We start from the raw sequence: 20,899 nt of genomic DNA, 5'->3' as shown, positions 1-20,899 counted from the left end.
GAATATAACTACTATAATACTGCCTTCTATGTACAAGAATATAACTACTATAATATTGCCTCTTATGTTTAAGAATATAACGACTATAATACTGATCCTATGTACAAGAATATAACTACTATAATATTGCCTCTTATGTATAAGAATATAACTACTATAATACTGCCTCCTATGTACAAGAATATAACTACTATAATACTGCCCCCTATGTACAAGAATATAACTACTATAATACTGCTCCTATGTACAAGAATATAACTACTATAATACTGCTCCTATGTACAGGGATATAACTACTGTAATACTGCTCCTATGTACAAGAATATAACTACTATAATACTGCCTCCTATGTACTATAATACTGCCTCCTATGTACAAGAATATAGCTACTATAATATAACTACTATAATACTGATCCTATGTACAAGAATATAACTACTATAATACTGCCTCCTATGTACAAGAATATACCTACTATAATACTACCTCCTATGTACAATAATATAACTACTATAATACTGCCTCCTATGTACAAGAATATAACTACTATAATACTGCTCCTATGTACAATAATATAACTACTATAATACTGCTCCTATGTACAAGAATATAACTACTATAATACTGCTCCTATGTACAGGAATATAACTACTATAATACTGCCTTCTATGTACAAGAATATAACTACTATAATACTGCCTCTTATGTACAAGAATATAACTACTATAATACTGCTCCTATGTACAAGAATATAACTACTATAATACTGCTCCTATGTACAAGAATATAACTACTATAATACTGCTCCTATGTACAAGAATATAACTACTATAATACTGCTTCCTATGTACAAGAATATAACTACTATAATACTGCTCCTATGTACAGGAATATAACTACTATAATACTGCCTTCTATGTACAAGAATATAACTACTATAATACTGCCCCTATGTACAAGAATATAACTGCTATAATACTGCCTCCTATGTACAAGAATATAACTACTATAATACTGCTCCTATGTACAGGAATATAACTACTATAATACTGCCTTCTATGTACAAGAATATAACTATTGTGGATCGGTGCAGCTTATCCTAGAGTAAAGTGCTCATTTCATTGTGTTCTAACGTTCCCTTCTTTCTTCTCCTGTAGGTTATAACCCTGGAAGGGTGGGTGGACATCATGTACTATGTCATGGATGCACATTCTTTTTACAATTTTATATATTTTATACTACTTATAATAGTAAGTATCAGATTTGTCACATTTGTCTACCAGATGTTGGGAGTTTACCACTTTTTCTGCAAGTTGTGACATCATTTTATGTTCTGGGATAAATTTAGACCTGGAAGTGTCATTCTCTATTTGTTTTTTTATATTCTTTCATCCCATTTCTTTCAGACCCCACAATGAATACATTTCTCTGGTGGTCTGGCCACTGTAACAAAGCATATGGCCATTGGATGATAAGTCATCCCATCCAACAACATATAGCCCCCAACTGTAAAATGGAGGCGATCACTTGGTGATGGGATTTTTGTCCCAGGTCCTTCCATTTGTGATTTATAGGCAAAAATATTCAGTTGATTCATCAGTTAAGAGGTTAATGTAAAATTACTGTCGAATATATCCACAAATTGTTTCCGGCTGTAGACAGAGACATCTCTAATTAGGGTTCTGCCGTCAAAAACAATGTAACAAAAACATTTGCTTTTGTTTACGGCATGTGTTTACACAGGCACAGACAAAAATGTACGAAACTCACAAGAATTCCCTTTTTTTTTTTTTAACTAAATGCACACAATTTGTGTATTGACATCCATGTACCCTAACTCTAATAGTGTATATGAATTAGGGCTGTCCAGATGGTGCACCGCTTTAAAGGGTATTTCCACTTTTGCAGAAAGTGTTTTGGAATTGATTAATTTTCAGTGTTCTAATTGTTACGGCAGTGGATGTGGAAACACTGTGTCAAGTAACAGATTTAGCTTTGGGCTAAACCTAAGTGTGTTATCCTGGCAGTTCTCACCCTTGTACATGGATCTGGATTTCATTGCAGGGGAACAACCAGGCCGCTACCTCTTGGAGTCATCTCCATGTGATTGACAGCTGACCCACAGGGGTCAAGAGACACTGGGGCAGAGCACCGAGGGGTCGGGTAAAACCATAGTCAGGGACAGGATGAGGTCAGAGCAGGCAGAGTATGAGAAATCCGATAAACAGGTCATGCCAAACAGCAAAGGGTCAATTTAGAAGTCAGGCACAGGTTGGGTAAGGCAGCGGAAAGTCAAAATCTAGTGAACGGGTGGAAAGTCGGTACCCAAGCAGAATTACAGGACACTAGAAAGCTAGAAAACCTATTGCTCAGGCACCTTCCCACAGGGGAAGGTGCCTTAAGTACTCCAGGGTTGCCATGCAATGGCTGGTAAAGATTAGGGTGCGCTTGTGCACCCTTTAACAGCTGGAGGGAGTGCACGCACCCTACAGGCAGAGAAGGAAAGGCTTGGCTGGTAAGCAGGCCATAAACTGCATGGAGGTACAGAGCCAGCCCAGCAGCCAGGCAAGTGGGAGTAGAAAAACACTGCAGGAGGACTGTGTAGGCCACGAGAGAGCTGAGCAGAGCAGTGGCGGCTGTGGATGTAACACTACTATGTTGAAAATAATTTAACCAAAACCCAAAACTAAACACAGGGGATAGTGAGGGAAACCAACCCTCAAATGAATATAGAAATATTTCCAATACTCATATTATATTAGGGAAGATCTGATAACAAGCTTCAGTGATGAATTAACAATTGCATATCTCAGAAGCATGGTATGATTTACAGTACAGAAATAGGCTATTAATGCCATATGAATAATATAGTCATGTAGTCCAAGACTGTATATCTTTAGTTTACTTAATAGTATCTTAAAACAGTGGTGTTGTGCAGTCAGGATCTCAGTTATGTGATCTGATTAAGCTTTAGCCAGATAGGTACATTAGGGGTTGTAGATGCCCCCATTGCGGTACCACAAATCAAAGCAAAGGTCAGGCTTCCTTAATTTGATTCTTTGCAGAATAATGTTTTTGATGTTGCATGTTCCAAATCCATAAACCAAATTAAAAAGATTATTTCAAATAAGAAATAGAATATGGCAGTGTCACGGATGAGGTAAAGGAGTAAACACCACACCTACAACCAGGGGGAAGGGAAAGGGTCCCCACCTAAAGAACCCTTCTCCTGGCCCTGACTCCTAACCGTATGGGCACCCATTGAAGGTAGGAATGCCCATACACAGGAACCTGGAAGCCCTGGAGACCCTGAGGATCCCTAAAGATATTGACAGGGCTGAGACAACCCATTCCTTCCAAGATGAAGGAACAAGCATCTCTCTGAGGCCTAGTAACCACAACCAAGGGGAAAAGACAAAATACAAACAAGCGAGACACTTAGCTTCTGTTGTAGAAGGATGAGCAGGAACTCAGGGAGAACCACACTTCGGCTCTTTCCAAAACCAAATGACGCAATCTACCGCATAGTCAGAAGGGTGGGGTCAGACTATAAAGGGTAGAAGTGATGACCACTGAGCAACAGCTGAGACAAGGGAAGTGGTCATTAACCCTATCAACACTGAATCAAGAGAAATCATAGAGATTTAGGGCCTTCCTGCTAGGCCATAAGACCTTACGCCCTCTTCCCCCTAATGCCTCCCTCTTAATGAAAGCTACTATCTCCGCCTGGAAATGGCTACAGGACACTCAACTCCTAATACCATTTCCCTCTCAAATTTTACAAGTCAGAGACATAATCAACTCAGCCCCTAGAGCCCTTACAGATAGCGTACCGAGTCAGTTTAAGAGCTCCACCATCCCACTGAGAGGCCTCTATGATGAATCTTACCTGATTACCCTGGAAGACTTGAGAAACAAATTGAAATACCCAATCCCACCCCCCTTTACTTCCTCCGTACATATATTCAACAAAACATCAATATACAAGACCTTTTCCGCCCACAGGTCTGGGTGGAGAGCCTAATCAGCAATGTTCAGGGCCCAACAAGAATCATTTCCCAACTGTACGATAGATTGCGGACTCCAGACACCTCCATTTCCCCAGCGTTCATTGGACTATGGGAGAAAGATTTGAATCGCTCATTCTCCACGCCGGAGATAGACAACATCCTTATCTCCCCACATAAGACATCCAGATGCGTTAGAATACAGGAGAATAGTTACAAAGTCGTCACCAGATGGTATAAGACCCCTGACAAAACATGCCTGTATTCTGCGTCTGCCTCTGATACGTGCTGGAGGTGTACACCCGAGATTGCTCTCCTGAACCTCTACCCAACAACATGTAGAATCCCCCATCTTGGCCTCTTCAAACAGCTCATCAATGCGGCTAGATTTCTGATTCCCAAATATTGGCTTTCCACGGAAATCCCTTCTATATAAAAATGGTACATTAAAGTAGATCAGATTTACAGATTCAAGGAAATTTCCTTTTGGGAATTGAGACTAATTCACAAGTTCAACGCCCTATGGCACGACTAGAAGACTCACAGGGGTTTTTAAATAAGAGACAGTAAAAAACACCCTCAGTAATAACTTACCTCAGCAATACCTGTCACACATGTTAGCCCTAAACTCACTCACCCGACTCAAGTCCTGAGGCGACAGCTGACTCTCTCCAGAAACCACCCATGCCAGAATCACCATCATATCTAGATCAGAAATTATAAGACATAGACCTCTCATGTGACCAAGTCATTGTTTATACTTAATGTCCACATTGATTGTTAATCTGACATTCTTCTGGAGGTACAGTATGTTTGACTCCTCCAAGATTGTACACTTGCTTTTGTGAAATAAAGCTTTTGAAAAATAAAAAAAATCAGTCACCTGAGGGACCGTGACAGTACCCTCCCTTCTACGGGTGACCTTCGGGCACCCAGGACCGACCTTATAAGGATGGGCTCTGTGAAAGGCCTTCACCAGACGATTCACATTAACATCGGCTGCTAGAACCCACATCCTCTCCTCTGGTCCGTAACCCTTCCAGTGCACGAGGTACTGGAGGGATCTACGGAGAACTCGGGAGTCCACAATTCCTGCTGATTTTAAATTTTAAATTACCGTCCACCATGACAGGAGCGGGAGGCAAGGAGGACGGCTCAACAGGTTCGACACATTTCTTCAACGACTTATTAAATACGTTATGAATTTTCAAAGCCTGAGGAAGTTCAAGACGGAAGGCTACAGGGTTAACAATGGCAGTGATTTATATGGATCAATAAATCTTGGGCCCAACTTCCAAGAAGGTATTAATTAAGCTTAATGTTTCTTGTGGACAGCCACACAGAATCACCCACTCTCAGGTCCGGACCATTCATACGTCTCCTGTCAGCCACACGTTTATACCTGTTGCCCATCTTTTTCAGGTTATTTTGAATTTTCCACCAAATCGACCAGAAGTTTGAGAACCAGAAAATGTGCTAAACTGCGGATGGAATCCATATGCCCCAAAAAACGGCAACTTATCAGTGGATTCCTGTCTACGATTATTAATGACAAACTCAGCTAACGACGTGAATGAAGACCACTCCTCCTGGTTCTCTGAAACAAAACATCTCAAGTAAGTCTCCAGATTCTGATTGGTGCGCTCCGTCTGTCCTTTCGACTGAGGATGAAAAGCCGAAGAAAAGGACAATTGTACCCCCAGTCGAGTACAGGATGCTTTCCAGAATCTGGAAACAAACTGAGTCCCCGGATCAGACAGCACATCAGAGGGAATGCCATGTAGTTTCACAATGTTATCGACAAACACCTGTGCAAGAGTCTTGGAATTAGGTAGAGCAGGCAATGCTATAAAATGCTCCATTTTGCTTAACTGATCAACTACAACCAGGATCACGGTTTTTACAGAAGAAAAATCTGTGAAAAAGTCCATGGACAAATGCGTCCAAGGTCTGGACGGGATGGGTAACGGAAGAAGAGATCCAGAAGGCCGAGTATGTGTCACCTTAGCACGTGCACAGGTACAACAGGCTGACACATAGTCCTCAACACACTTAAGCAGCCCCAGCCACGAAAATCTGTGTGAGATGAGATTGACAGTGGATCTACTCCCAGGGTGTCCAGCTAAGACAGTACAGTGATGTTCCTCAAATACCTTGTGACGTAAGTCTGAGGGAACAAACAATTTCCCTGGAGGACAAGAGTCCGGTGCATCCTCTTGGGCCTCCAACACCTTAGCCTCAAGATCAGGATATAGGGCAGATATGACTACTCCTTCAGACAAATCAGGACTAGGATCTTTAGAATCACCCCCCCCCCCCCCCCCCAGGAAAGCTGCACGACAAAGCATCTGCCTTGACGTTCTTAAACCCAGGGCGGTAGGTGACAATGAAGTTAAATCTGGTGAAAAACAGCGACCATCTGGCCTGCCTTGGATTCAGTCGTTTAGCCGATTCAAGGTAAGCCAGATTTTTGTGATCAGTAATTAACGTAATAGGATGAATTGCACCTTCCAGCCAATGGCGCCATTCTTCAAAAGCCAACTTAATGGCTAGCAATTACCTATTACCCACGTCATAATTTCTTTCAGCAGTCAAGAGTTTTTTTTAGAGAAAAAAGCACATGGGCGCCATTTACTAGGTGTAGGACCTTGCGACAAAACTGCTCCCACCCCTACCTCGGATGCGTCAACCTCTACAATGAATGGCTGAGACACGTCCGGTTGCACCAGAATGGGGGCTGAAGCAAAACATTCCTTCACAGCAGAAAAGGCTTGTAATGACGCCTCAGACCAAACAGAGAAATCTACCACCTTCCTAGTCATGTCTGTTAAAGGTTTAACCACAGTCGAATAGTTCAAGATGAATTTACGGTAGTAGTTTGTGAATCCCAAAAACCGCATAAGCGCTTTCATATTTTCGGGTCGATCCTAGTCCAACACCGCACAGACTTTCTTGGGATCCATACGAAAACCTGAGGATGAGAACAGGTAACCCAGGAGTTGCACTTCCTGAACAGCAAATACAAATTTTTCCATCTTTACATACAATTTATTCTCTCTTAGGATCTGTAACACCTGTCTCACATGATCCTGATGAGTCTCCATGTCTGGAGAATAAATTAGTATGTCATCCAAATATACAACAACCAATCTTCCCACCAGATGATGAAAGATGTCATTGACAAAGTGTTGAAAAACTGCTGGAGCATTGGTTAACCCAAAAGGCATGACCAAATTCTCAAAATGACCCTCAGGGGTATTAAAGGCCGTCTTCCATTTGTCCCCCTCTTTGATCCTTACCAAATTATATGCCCCCCTCAGATCCAATTTAGAGAACACCTTGGCACCGACAATCTGATTAAACAAATCCGGAATCAAAGGAAGGGGGTAAGGATCATGGATGGTAATACAAATGAACTCACGGAAGTCCAGACATGGTCTAAGGGTACCATCTTTTTTTTTTTACAAAAACAAACCCAGCAGCCACTGGGGATCTGGATGGTCTGATATGACCCTTCGCCAAGCTCTCGGTGATATACTCTCGCATAGCCTTTCTTTCGGGCTCCGAAAGATTATACAACCAAGATTTGGGCAGTTTAGCTCCAGGAATAAGATCATACTTCCAATGCGGGGGTAACTCCTGGTTACCACTCTCAGAAAACACATCAGAAAATTCGGAAATGAACGAGGGTACAGTTTTAATGGTGACCACAGAGAAAGACGCATTAAGACAGTTGTCCATGCAAAAATCACTCCAATCGAGAATCTGTCTCGCTTGCCAGTCGATGGTAGGGTTATATTGGCTTGACCATGGTAAGCCCAAAACCATCGGAGCAGGCAGACCCTCCAACACATAACATGAGAAAGATTCCTGATGGAAATCACCCACTCTTAAATGGATGTCATTTACCACCTGCGACAGGCATATTTGGGTAAGAGGTGCAGAATCAATGCTTCTCTCTAGTGCACTAGAAAGCAATCGAACTGTCCATCAATCAGTTTAACCCCTGCCCCACTATCGATAAATACCTTGATTTTCACCGTTTTGGACTCTAGCGCCACCTCGGCAGACAGGAGAAATCGGGTACTACCAGTAAATGACAAAAGTAAGTTTACTTGCTCCCCATCCACACCACCAATAGTTATTTGGGGATTAAACATTTTTCTTTTGACACTGAATGTACAGACAAATATTTACAAAAACACAACAAAAACAGACTCCCTTCATATGACCAAAGCTCTTGTCAGCAGTCTCAGTCTTTAAGCAAAGAAATGATCATATCCACACGTTAACTCTCGTTCCCAGAAGAGTATGGACGCAGCTTAAAGTATAATTTACACAACTCCCTGAACCGGATTAATTTGTCACTACCTCCAGAAAATCTGTCCGGGAGAGCCACCTTCGGTTCAGGGCAGGCCTGGTAACCACCACCGGAACCAGCCGCCTGTGGTTTCTGAATCTGTAAGACTGTCGTGCGGAGGTCTGCTACCTCCAAAGACCAGTGCAGACATAGAATCCATAGCTGCACTGACCTAAAGCAATCTACCGCATAGTCAGAAGGGTGGGGTCAGACTATAAATAGTCAAAGTGATGACCACTGAGCAACAGCTGAGACAAGGGAAGTGGTCATTAACCCTATCAACACTGAATCAAGAGAAATCAAGGAGGCTGTTAGATTCCTCCACGCTCTGCCAGTCTCCTTGATCTGCTGACATCAGTCACCTGAGGGACCATGACAGGCAGCTAACATAGAATAGTGGCATAGTAACATAGTTTATAAGGCCGAAAAAAAGACATCTGTCAATCTAGTTCGGCCTGTTATCCTGCAAGTTGATTCAGAGGAAGTAAAAAACAAACAAACTGTGAGATAGAAGCCAATTTTCCCCACCTATGGGGGAAAAAAATTATTTCCCGACTCCAATCAGGCAATCAGAATAACTCCCTGGATCAATGACCCATCTCTAGTAGCTATAGCTATAGCCAGCTGTTCAATGGTTAGTAAATGCTGTTGCTTGTGTATTCACTTTGGTTTTTGCTAAGACTCTTCCAGATTCCTTCACTAATGGTAATCTGTGTCAGTGAAAATATGACCATATTAGATGGATCCCCTAGGTAGGCAGCTTAACGGCCCATACTAACCTAATATCTAAAATGTATGGTGGTGTCCCCACTGTCTACCAGTGACACATATGGGGGGGAATGGATTGGACATAAGAGACTTCAACATGCCTTACGGGATATAAGCTGCCACTAGAAGCTTATGGGGAAGTCAAGAGGAATCTAACACATATGGACAGCTTTGGACATTAGATCCCACCTGGATTTTGCCAATGGTTGGGTAGTAACGCTTGTTAGCGATCATCTGGCAGTGTGATACTGCCGCCGATAACCCGATGAATGAGCAAATGATCATTCATTGGGCAATCCAAATCTTTTGACAGATTTAAAAATTATCGTTTGGAGGCGTCATGTTTAATCACGATCTGCTGCCGGCAAACAATGATTGTGTATAGGGAAGAGTATAAAGATCACTCCTGCCTATACTGGGGAGGAGATCGCTGCATGTAATTGCAGCGGTCTCCTCCGCTATAGAGCAAGTGATTGCTGGGAAGGAATCGGGCTGTCTAATACAGCCTTAAAGGCCGAATTTTTAATGATTGAATTTTACTTATTTTTGGCTAAAAATCATTTCACTTTGTGCCAGTCATCTAATACATGTTATTTCTAAACTACTGAGAGGTCATAAACACTTATTGAAGCCACATTCTTATCAGTAAGATAAGAACTGCGCTATAATGAGTGTTTAGGAGGTCAGAAAGCAGAGATAAGGAGTCAGCCAGCTCCTGGGCTGATGGAAAAGACAGAAAATCCAAAGAGTGCTACTAGAGCATCTCAGCTCTGTATAGAAAAAAGAGCTCCATATTTTTAATAAAGACCAATAAAAAAAAAAAATTTAGCTCAAAATGAGCACAATGCAATAATAAAAAAGAATTTGCCCCCAAAGGTGTACATAACCTTTAAGGCTACCTTTCGTCCTGTCCTCCACTATTTAATAAGATCATCTTTTAATAAATATGCCCTTTATACCGTGTTGCTTACACCAAAGTGGAAGGGATATGCCCTCCATTGGGTAATCTCTGATATGTTTCCATGCGTTTCGATCATATTGTGATGTTAACATTGTGCCTTGTGTTCTCGGATTTCCTTTCAAGCAATTTTTACTCTCAATGGTTTATTCCCTTAGGTGGGTTCTTTCTTCATGATAAACTTGTGCCTGGTTGTGATAGCAACACAGTTTTCTGAAACGAAACAGCGGGAGAATCAATTAATGCAGGAGCAGCGGGCTCGTTACCTCTCCAACGACAGCACAATCGCCAGCTTCTCTGAGCCGGGAAGTTGCTACGAGGAGTTACTAAAGTACATCTGTCACATCTTTAGGAAAGTCAAGAGGCGGACGCTAAGGCTATATAATAACTGGCAAAACAAGCGTCGGAAAAAAGTCAACCCAAACAGTACCATGAATGGACAGGGCCGGGGTCGCAAGTGCAAACGAAGAATCACTTCCATCCATCACTTAATTCATCACCACCATCATCATCATTATCACATAACTAATGGTAGTCCTCGTGGGCCCAGGTCAAGTCCCGAGATATGTGATATGGAGATGAAGATCATGAAGCCCAAAAGTCAACTTAGGCTTCTTCCACCATCCCCTAGTCATCAGAATGCATCACCCAAAAGCGAGTCTGTCCACAGCATCTACCATGCAGATTGCCACTTTGAAGGACACCAGTTGAAATCTTGTAAGTCTTCCAATGCTTCCTCAAACACCAAACTGGATGTTGGGCTCAACCACACCAACATGAACTATCCCACCATCCTGCCTTCACCCACCAGTAAAGCCAGCCTTGGAACTGTGGCGAAAGGGAAAAGAAGCGGCAGTACTCCAGCCAGCTTGGTGAACAGCCCAGTCAGCTTGAATGAGTCCTTTGGAAAGATCCATCATGTAGTAGGAGAACAGGGTAAGGAACATATCTTGATTGTTATCTTTAGTTCTGTGGGTCAAAAGTCAGGAGCCACCCAATTGTTTTGTATTTCTGATATTCAAGATAGGTAATCATCATCAGATTGGTGGGGATCCGACACTCGGTAACCCCACCAATCAGTTGTTTGTGGCAGCTGCATGTGACGGAAACTGTGCTGTGGATGGAAGGCCCCATCCACCATGTAGTTTCTAGAACCAGCATAGTGCAGCTCAGCTCCCGTTCTGGTAGCTGAGCTGCAGTACCTCATCATACACAGTGGATGGGGCGTCCTGCTTCTGTATAGTTTTCAGTGCCGGCATCTGTCCGAAACAACTGATCAGTGGGGGTGTTGGGTGTCAGATACCCACCGATCTGGTATTGATGACCTATCCTGAGGTTAGACCATCAATATCTAAGTGCTGGAAAACCTCTTTAATATTCAGTCTCATTATTATGATGTATTGGGGTTGGACTTAAAGGATAACTGTCATATTTTCATCAAAAAATCAATTTTAGCATATGTTACTGCTGCAGCAGCATTATGCATAAAGCAATCTTTAGTTTCTTCACATACCACCGTTTACTTGAGTTTTCCCCTTAGTTACGACTGTTTTGAATCCTACATTATGAGGATCTTCTCAAGATGGCTCCTCTGCCAGTTCTCTGAGGTCAAAACTGCATTCCCTCAGGTCACATGCAAACTTGCTGTAGCCAGCAGCTTCCTGCCAGCCAATCAGATTGGATTACTGAGAGACACGCCTCCTCACTCTGAAGCCTAATGCAGGCATGCAGTGTGAAGGACCGCCCCTCTGTCTTACTAGCCGGAGACAGATGATCCATAGCAGCGGTCTTTTAAGGGAGCAGTGGAAAGGGACAGGAGACATTAATGAAAGCTGTTATTATAAGGTAATTACAGATCTTTTGGCAATCATTGACATACTAACTCAGGTATACATGCTGAGCTCTAATACACTAGCAAATAAATAAAAATATAACAGTTATCCTTTAAAGATCCACCTCGAAAGTGACTTGCCAGGTTTCGGACACCCATTTTCAAGTACTACACATGGTATTCCTGGGTATTTATTATTTGTCAGACCAGAGAGCATCTGCAAAAAGTATTTCTCGCCCTGGAGGACTCAGCACGTCCATACATTACACATCCCATTGCTTTTAATGGATGTCATGTAATACCTCCTTTCCCCTTTGGGGGCGCTGCAGGTAAAGTAATACATTTTTGATGAATTACAGCTGATCACTGGGGGGGGGGGGTTACAAGCAGCAGGACACATCATGATCAGCTTATTATTGAGGGATTCTTCTCAACTGTCAAAATCAGGCTATCCCTTTAAGGTTTATAAAAAGGACTTGCAGCTTCTCAGGAGTCAATATTTCGTCTGAGTCCTGAGTTTATTAAGTATTTATGCTGGATCCTTGACTTGGCGGGGTCTGATCTGGCTTATATAATAATGGTTAAAGGTAATAATCACAGTTGTGAATAACTCATTACTCTGCCCCTCCGCCGAGTGGAAGGAAATCACGAGCAATGGCTTCATAGCATGGGAACATAAACACTTAAGTATAATTGCATACATTTGCACTACATAAATAGCTGCGTGGTGATCTGGAGAGAAACGGCTCCATTAAAGAGAGACTAATGTCTGATAGCGGCGTTCTGCTGAGGAGAGTGGCTCCTTCCTCCTCCAGGCTAGCGGCAAGTACGGCGCGTTCTCCGGTGCCTGTCCCTCCCACCACACTGTCACCGTACGCCATTTACAAAGTCCTGGTAACATCGCGCAACATTTACTGGAGCTCTGGGGTGCCCCGCTATAGTGAAGTAAAAGGGCGCCGGGCCATTTCTCAAAGCCGGCAGCATGGAACGCAACGCAAGAGGCCTCGTCAGAGTAAACTGTAAGCTTTGTCCTGCGGGGACACCTTGTAACACCATGGTACCCCCAAACGTCTTTCTAGCTATCTAGGTGTACCTAGGTAGATGTCGCAAAGCTTATTTTGCTGCCTGATGTCAGGGTCGGACCTTTCAGCAGGATCAACCCTATTAAACAGGGCATACTGCTGAAGAAAATGATACCTGGATGGTGAAAATCCGTTGCACCGTTCCAGAGAAAACTGAGTTTAATTCCATAGACAAATTAGGACTTCAGTGCGCCTTAGTTCCTCCTGCTCTCTGTGTTTGTCACGCCCCCTCTCCACCCCATTGGACCCTAGCGTCTCCTCCTCCCTGTAACGATGCTCAGTATTAACATACTGAGCGGGAAAACTGCAGGGGGGCACAGTGGGGCGCAGGAGCGATATTTACAAAAAACAGGCAGGGTGGCAGCATCAGCGGGGGAAGAGGGTACCCCGCAAGTAAAGGTATTTATCTAGAATAAATAAAAACCATGAAAGGTCCTCTTTAAATTTACACTTACACCAAATTACGCCTACTCCTAACTAGCATAGATTTAAGACACTCAAGCATGGACCTCCCAAGATTGTACTTCTTAATAAATTCTCCCCAGGGACTCAGAAGATTTACAACCCAAGCCCCAATGCATATGTGCTAAATTCTCAATCCAATCCCCCAGCCCTAGTGCTGAAGACACATTTGGATAGACATTACATTCAGCACTACCAAACATACAGGAGAATACAGCGCTACATGCCTATTACATCCAGTGGCATCTCCTCTGATTTATACACGTTCTCTTTCCTCATGTTCTCCATTCGGCCCAGACCTCCATGACGGCTTCTTTCAGCCACATCTCATCTCTGCAGTCACACAGACAGTCCTGAGGACAGCAATACAGTTGTATGTGTAGTGGCCACCACGTTCGGGGAGCTGGGTACAACATCCCAGATTTTCCCTATGTCTATGCAGGGGATTTGGAGCAATGTAACATAAAAAAAATGAATTTCTGACCTTTTTAGATTAATTGGTGGCCATTAACTGTAAAATCTTATGCAGCTTCTGTTATTCACTATAGAGAAGGAAAACGTTGCACCCGATCTCATGACCATAACAGAAATTTCCAACATCAGTATGTGAACGCCACCTTGTCGAGATCAATGTCACCCGGGACTCAGGGGGATGGGGGAAATAAACGAGGCAAATTTTCAAAAGTATTTTTCCGTCAGTGTTTATCTCATAAACATTCCCTCGGGGACAGCGCCTATAAGCCGCTGCGCGGATCTCACCATTGACAGCACATATGTTTAGATGAAAGCTGCAGACTGATTTGCATGTGTATGGTGAATTTAATGGAAGCTGTGGCTGTGTCAGCACAATGCTTACAGAAAGGCAGGCATCAATATTAACTCTGTATTAAAAGTGACTGATAGTTTTGTAAGAAGTCGTATCTAAGAGTTGAATCGAAACGACTGATCCTGGTTTCTTAGATGAGACCTTAAGTAATATAGGGATTAGCCTGATGGGGATCTGTCAACAGATTCCCCTTTAAATTCCAGTACAGTACTGTCCGGGACCACAGCCAGGCAAATAAAGGGGCCCAATCTAGCCTGCTACCCACCACTCTCTCCATGGGGGCTACAACTTTTCAAGAGGAAATGATGGGCAAACTTGGTTCTCAACGTGGTGCCATGAAAGGAGTCAGAATAAGTGACTCCTCAACAAATCAGGAGCAGCGAGCGTGGTCATGTGATTCTTAAAAGGGTTCTTCCACCCTGAAATGTGATGGCATATCGCTAGAGTTTAACATTTTATTTCTCCTCCTTGCAGGCCTTTGCCGAAGTTCCAGCAAATTATCGAATCTGAGCGTCCCCTGTTCCTTGCCAAGTCCCCAACCTAGCCAGATCATCTGTGAGCTCCAGAACTGCCCTTACTGCGCCAGTCTTGTGGAGAATCCAGAACTGGAACTCAGCGACTCTGACAGCTACGAGTCAGACACCAATGGAGTGTATGAGTTCACGCAGGACCTGAGGCATGGAGACCAAAGAGATCACGTCCAGAAAGGGAAGACATTCAGAAGCAAAGAGAAAAAGGCGAATAAGATATGCAAACTCTGGGAAGAATTCACCAATCGGCTGAAAAGAATTGTGGACAGCAAGTACTTCAACCGGGGGATCATGATTGCCATCTTGATAAACACCCTCAGCATGGGCATCGAATATCATGAGCAGGTAGGTGATGGTCCACAAGCTTTGTCTTAAGAAATTGTTGACATGTTTGGAAGCCACCAAGCTGGGTTTTTTTGCACTCATTTAGATGATGGAGGTAGGACTTTTTGGACTGGTCCATGGTGTGCACAAACGTTCCCATCTACGGTCTTTGCCTTATTTGTTGAGTTTTGCAAATTTCTGGTTGTCATGTACATTATAGTAGATGTGGATGGACTGGGTTGCTATAGATATTGCTTTGGGCTGAACCCAGGAGTGGAATGAGTCTTAAGGGATTCCCTGGTATTTACCCTCAAACCCCTATACTGTGATCTGGACTTTACTGCATCGAATCCCCAGTCTATGTTACCAACAACTGAAGTGAAAATGGGTAGGTGACACCAGAAACACAGTACCGAGTTAAAGTCTTAATCAGGCAGGCAGAGGTCAAGGCTGGTGAAGTAGGTTCTCAACGAAAGACAAGCTGAGGTTGGGAGTAGTGGGGTTCGGGCACAATGGTAGACAGGTGAAAAGATCAGTGTAGATCAGCGGTCCCCAACCGCTGGGCCGCGGCCCAGGACCGGGCCCTGGAAGATAGTTTGCCGGGCCGCAGAAGAGAGAGGAGAGCAGAGGGCAGGCGCATGCGCGCCCGACGCGCACATCTGTGGAGAAGGATGGAGGGACTGAGGAAGGGAGGGAATCCCTCCCTCCCATGACGCGGCCGCAGAGCCCAATACTGTGAGCGGGCTCTGACACACCGCACCACTGCCACCAATGAATGTGTGTCTAATATTAAAGTAGGAGGAGGGACGGGGGAGGGTTTACCGCTGCGCAGTCTCCGTTTTTGCTCGGTGAACGGCAGCCTCCTCCTGATTCTTGTGTTCTCCAGTCCCCAGCCATTAGTGCTCTGAAAAGCGCAGGTACCCACACACTGTGCCACACACTGCAAGATTATTAGCCCGCCTAAAATAAAGGCAGGCAAAAAACATGTATCGGGCAGCCAGCAAGATTTGGGGTCAATGTGACTCATTAACCGCAATGTTGCCAGTAGCCATAATTTGAGAAGATCGGGTCACCTATTATTAATCTGAGGTACATGGTGCTATTACATTAGTACCTCACATTAAAAGTAAGTGGCCCCCAAGCACCTCATCAAATAATGGGCAACATTGGGTTAACCATTAATGTGAGGTACACATGATGAGGTTACTTACTATTAATGTGAGGCACATGCAGGTCCAAATTGATAAAACAATGTGCCTCATATTAACAGTAAGTTACTCCAGCATGTACCTGATGCCATTAACCCCATTGTTATATAGTGTTATATATTTCAATATGCACCTTGTGTTTTGTTATGCGCTTGAATCAGTCAGCGCCGACCAGCACCCCCCAAAGCCCCGCCCACCCCTAAGCCCCGCCCCAGAACCCCCACCCCCACTCGGTCCCTGGGAAAATTGTCTTGCATGGAACTGGTCCTTGGTGCAAAAAAGAGTTGGGGACCACTGGTGTAGATGATAGACATGACAAAAAACAAACCAGATCCATATCAGGACAGAAGAACATCTTTGCACAGTACTTGAACCTAAAAGAATCTATTGCTCAGGCACAAGAAGATGGAGAAGGATCTTTAGGATTCCTCTGATGACAAGGCATGGCCAAAAGAAAGGCACATTGACGTTGTCCTTTTATAAATGGAAGTCGGTATGCTCCCAGGTGGGCGGCAGCAGCAGAAGACACAGGAGAGCAGGGGCAGGGAGAAGGACACCGGTATGGCGGCCCAGAGGCAGAAGGATGCACTGAACCCTAGACAGGCTGGTTCTGAGGGGAGAAGTTGATTTTGCCAATTTCCCAATAATATCTAATGAAGGCATTCACTTGACATTTATTCATTTTATATCAGATCAGTGTCCCCAGTGGATCCTGATGAAAGGAGGACTTGAGTTGCAAGCCGTTGAGACCATAATTGGCCTTGTCTTTTTTTCACTTAACGACCTGGTGATTTTTATCCTGTGGCATAATATCCACTCTGTAGGGTCACATGGAATCCATTATCCAGTAGAACCATTATCACCAGTCAGGGAACCAAGATTCCTTGCAACGATGTTGATAATTCCATGTCGGAGGAGGAAGGGTTGGCTAAAGCACCTCAACAGTTTGAGGACCTCATCAAGCAGCTCTCAATATCTCAGCTTCTTGTGTGGGATGGTGGAAGCATAGTTACGAACAGGAAACGGGATGGGGGTAAGTCTGAAGGCAAAGGGCATCGGACGGGGCGGAGGTTTGTGCAACTTTACCACTATTGTGGGCACTTTGTGGGCATTTTAAAGGCGGATCACGAGGCAGGACTTAAAGGATTTCGGCCTTAGGTTCAGTAGTGATTTCTAGTAGGGTTACATGAGGACACGGGGCTTTGTTATCGTTGTGAGTCACACGAAAGCTGTTTAATTGGTGCTAAATCTCTAAGAAATTTGCTGCAATTATGTTGTGCAGACGCTTCACCATTTCATGGCCGCAGCTGGGGCCTGAGCAAGCGCCATCGAAAGCAAATGTTAATTAGGACATTGTGGGGTCCTGCTCGTTAGGAGAAAATCTGATACCTCCTAGGTTAATTGGTTTTTCTTTATCCGAATGCTAGAAAATGGAGACGAACAGGAAATATTGAAGTAAACAAACTTTAGAAAAAGAGTTGTGCTCTTTGTTGTGGCTTCCAGCAAATGAAATCAGCTTAAAAAAAAAACTAAAAACCTCCGCTGTACCAAGCGCTTTACCCGGGCGGAAGAAATTTATTACATATTGCATCTTTCTTTGTGTATTGCCATTTCCTAAGGGAGTCTCCGCTTGTCTTAAAAGCATGCACCACTGCATTTCAGCCGTTCACCTTCTCTTCCGCTATGTGTTTATCAGCTTCGCTTCTTCGTAGTCGTAGTCAAGTCTAATAACAAACTACAAGAAAATGTTTAAAAAAATGAAAACGCCAAAAACCTCCATCAGCCCCTTTCTGAGCTCTAATCTAATACCCTTATCTCACATACTAGAGCTAATTTCATAGAAAACCAATTAACCTATCAGTCAGGATGTTTTTGGGAGGTTACCCGCACAAAAACAGGACAAACATGCAAGCTCTATGCAGATACTGGCCGTGGTCAGATTCGAACCCAGTGCCCTGTGTTGTCCTACTATACTACAGTTTTTATTGTTTTGTTGCTGTTTTTTTCAGATTTTTTTTATTGTAAATTATTTTTACATTTAACATGCATAATGTTTCATTGGTTCAATTTTTATTTTTAGGAGGGGTGCTCTAAGAGACAGGGAGCACTGTGCGAGTTACTATAGAATTGAGGGTCTGCATTCCCATATTTCTGCCCCTGTGCATTTTCTCTTATGCCCCACCTCTTTTATATAGGACATGCCCTCAAGCTATGCTATTTAAATTACAAATAGTACATCTGACCTCCTTCAGCATGCCCCAAAATAAACACAGATCACACACCAGATTCACTTTATACAGAGTCCAGACCAGACATCCCACCTATACAAACACCACATCAGACCTCACCCCATATACAGGCCCCGGGCACCCCTATATTCAGACCCCAGACCTGAGTTCTAATTTATACAGAGCCCAGACTAGACCTCTCCCCATATACACACCCCAGACCAGACATCCTATATACAGACCCCAGACCAGACATCCTTTATACAGACCCCAGACCATACCCCCTATATACAGTCCCCAGACCAGAACCCCTTTATACAGACCACAGACCGGACTCCCCCACCCATACACAGGCCCCAGCCACCCCTATATTCAGGCCCCAGACCAGAGTTATAACCTATACAGACCCCAGTCCAGACCCTTTATATACAGACCCCAGACTATACCCGCCTATATATAGACCGCAGACAAGACTCCCCTATATAAAGACCCCAGACTATATTCAGATTTCAGACCAGAACCCCCCATATACAGATCACAGACATCCTATATGCAGCCCTCAGACCAGACCCCCTTATATTTAGACTCCAGACCAGATCTTCTATATACAGACCCTGGACCTGGACCCACTATGTACAGACTCCAGACCAGAACCCTTTATATTCAGACTGGACCAGACCTTCTATATACAGACACCATACTCCCATATATTTGGACTCCAGATCCCCCATATTCAGACTCCAGACCAGAATCCCCTATATACAAATTGTAGACCCCCAATGTATACTAACCCTAAAGTCCCAACAAAACATGTTCAGACCCCAGATCCACTTCCTCAAAATAATCGTGTTCAGACCTCATATTCATACATAGAGGAAATGGCCACAAATGTTTTCATTTTCCAGACCCCTTGCAATAATTCATCATCAGACCTCAAATCAGACCAATCTGTACTTGAGACACCCCTCACCTTGGCTACAATCCTACCTTGGCGCCGGCTGCAATTTCTGTATCTTGCCACCAGGGCTGAGCCTTAGCTCTCCCTTCTGAGAGATTTCTATGGTTCCCAGAAGATATGACAACTCTTCCGAGAGTCTGTTAGGACTTTCCTGGGAGCCTCCTGGATGTTCCAGGAGAGTTGGCAAGTATGCCATATAGTCTCGACCCCACTTCCGTCTTGGCACTCCTGGGCCAAGATCGGAACGCCCACATGACAGCCCACATGAACCTTGAAAAGGAGCAATGTAAACTTTCCCTTAGAGTTTGCGTTCTTTTCAGTGGTGGTCACAGGGAGAAAGCGCTGATCACATTATAACAGCAGTGGTGGCCTGGTGGGTGTCACTGATCATAAGGCTGAGCGTTGGTCCATTTTCAGCCCGGGCATCAAATCGTTTAGCATATACAATAATATCCATCTGAAGATGAGCGCGGCTAATGGGCCGGCAGCCTTGTACAGATCCCCATTGTTCGCCGAGCTGCTTTCACACACAGCTTGGCTTCCGCCAAAGAAAAATAGGAATATTTTATTAAAATGCTAATGAAAGATTTAGCTTTTAAGTGGAAATAAGAAGCTGCATTTCTCGCGGCTTTTCCCTGCGCTTGGACTGATGTTTTGGTATTTTGATGCGTAAGTCTTTTGATGGGGCCTCCTCTCGGAAGGAATCCAGGCACGGAATCTAAATGAGCGCATTGTTTGAGGAGGTGCCCGCGTCTTTCCTTAGAAGATAAACTTCTCTCGTGTGCCATGGAAATTCAATCCAGACCTGCAGACCGGTCCTGAGCAATGTGTCTGCGTGAAGATGTCAGATTGCCTTTTATCCCTAAATTTTGGATTCGGATGTTTGTAACCCTTTAAGATCGGCCTGGACAATGTGGGATTATTGACAAAGCTGACGCGAGTATGTCACAGGAGCCAGTCTGCTTGGTCTGAAAACACCAAAACCCAATAAGGAGAGACATTTCAATCCCTGGTGGTCTAAAGCACTGAAGGGGTTCATAGTAAAGTCCAGGGTGGTCTAAAGCACTAAAGGGGTTCATAGTAAAGTCCATGGTGGTCTAAGACACTGAAGGGGTTCATAGTAAAGTCCCTGGTGGTCTAAAACACTAAAGGGGTTCAAGACACTGAAGGGGTTCATAGTAAAGTCCATGGTGGTCTAAGACACTGACGGGGTTCATAGTAAAGTCCATGGTGGTCTAAGACACTGAAGGGGTTCATAGTAAAGTCCATGGTGGTCTAAAGCACTGAAGGGTTTCATAGTAAAGTCCATGGTGGTCTAAAGCACTGAAGAGGTTCATAGTAAAGTCCATGGTGGTCT

At 43.8% G+C, this 20,899-nt stretch overlaps 1 protein-coding gene across 3 annotated transcripts in view; it reads left to right on the top strand.

Annotated features, from left to right (window-relative positions):
- The window catches only part of CACNA1H (calcium voltage-gated channel subunit alpha1 H), a 382,070-nt gene that overhangs the window by 255,060 nt on the left and 106,111 nt on the right, over positions 1–20,899 (top strand). For all 3 annotated transcript variants that reach the window (XM_040439279.1, XM_040439277.1, XM_040439276.1), the window contains exons 8-10: positions 1,158–1,250; positions 10,252–11,029; positions 14,769–15,169. In XM_040439279.1, coding sequence (XP_040295213.1) covers positions 1,158–1,250; positions 10,252–11,029; positions 14,769–15,169 — 1,272 coding nt within the window. The remainder of the gene's footprint in view (positions 1–1,157; positions 1,251–10,251; positions 11,030–14,768; positions 15,170–20,899) is intronic.

This window comes from Bufo bufo, chromosome 7 (assembly GCF_905171765.1).
Source record: "Bufo bufo chromosome 7, aBufBuf1.1, whole genome shotgun sequence".
In the NCBI taxonomy this organism is placed as follows: Eukaryota; Metazoa; Chordata; class Amphibia; order Anura; family Bufonidae; genus Bufo; species Bufo bufo.
The sequence above is the reverse complement of the archived record's forward strand: the minus strand, read 5'-3'. Positions and strand labels throughout refer to the sequence as shown.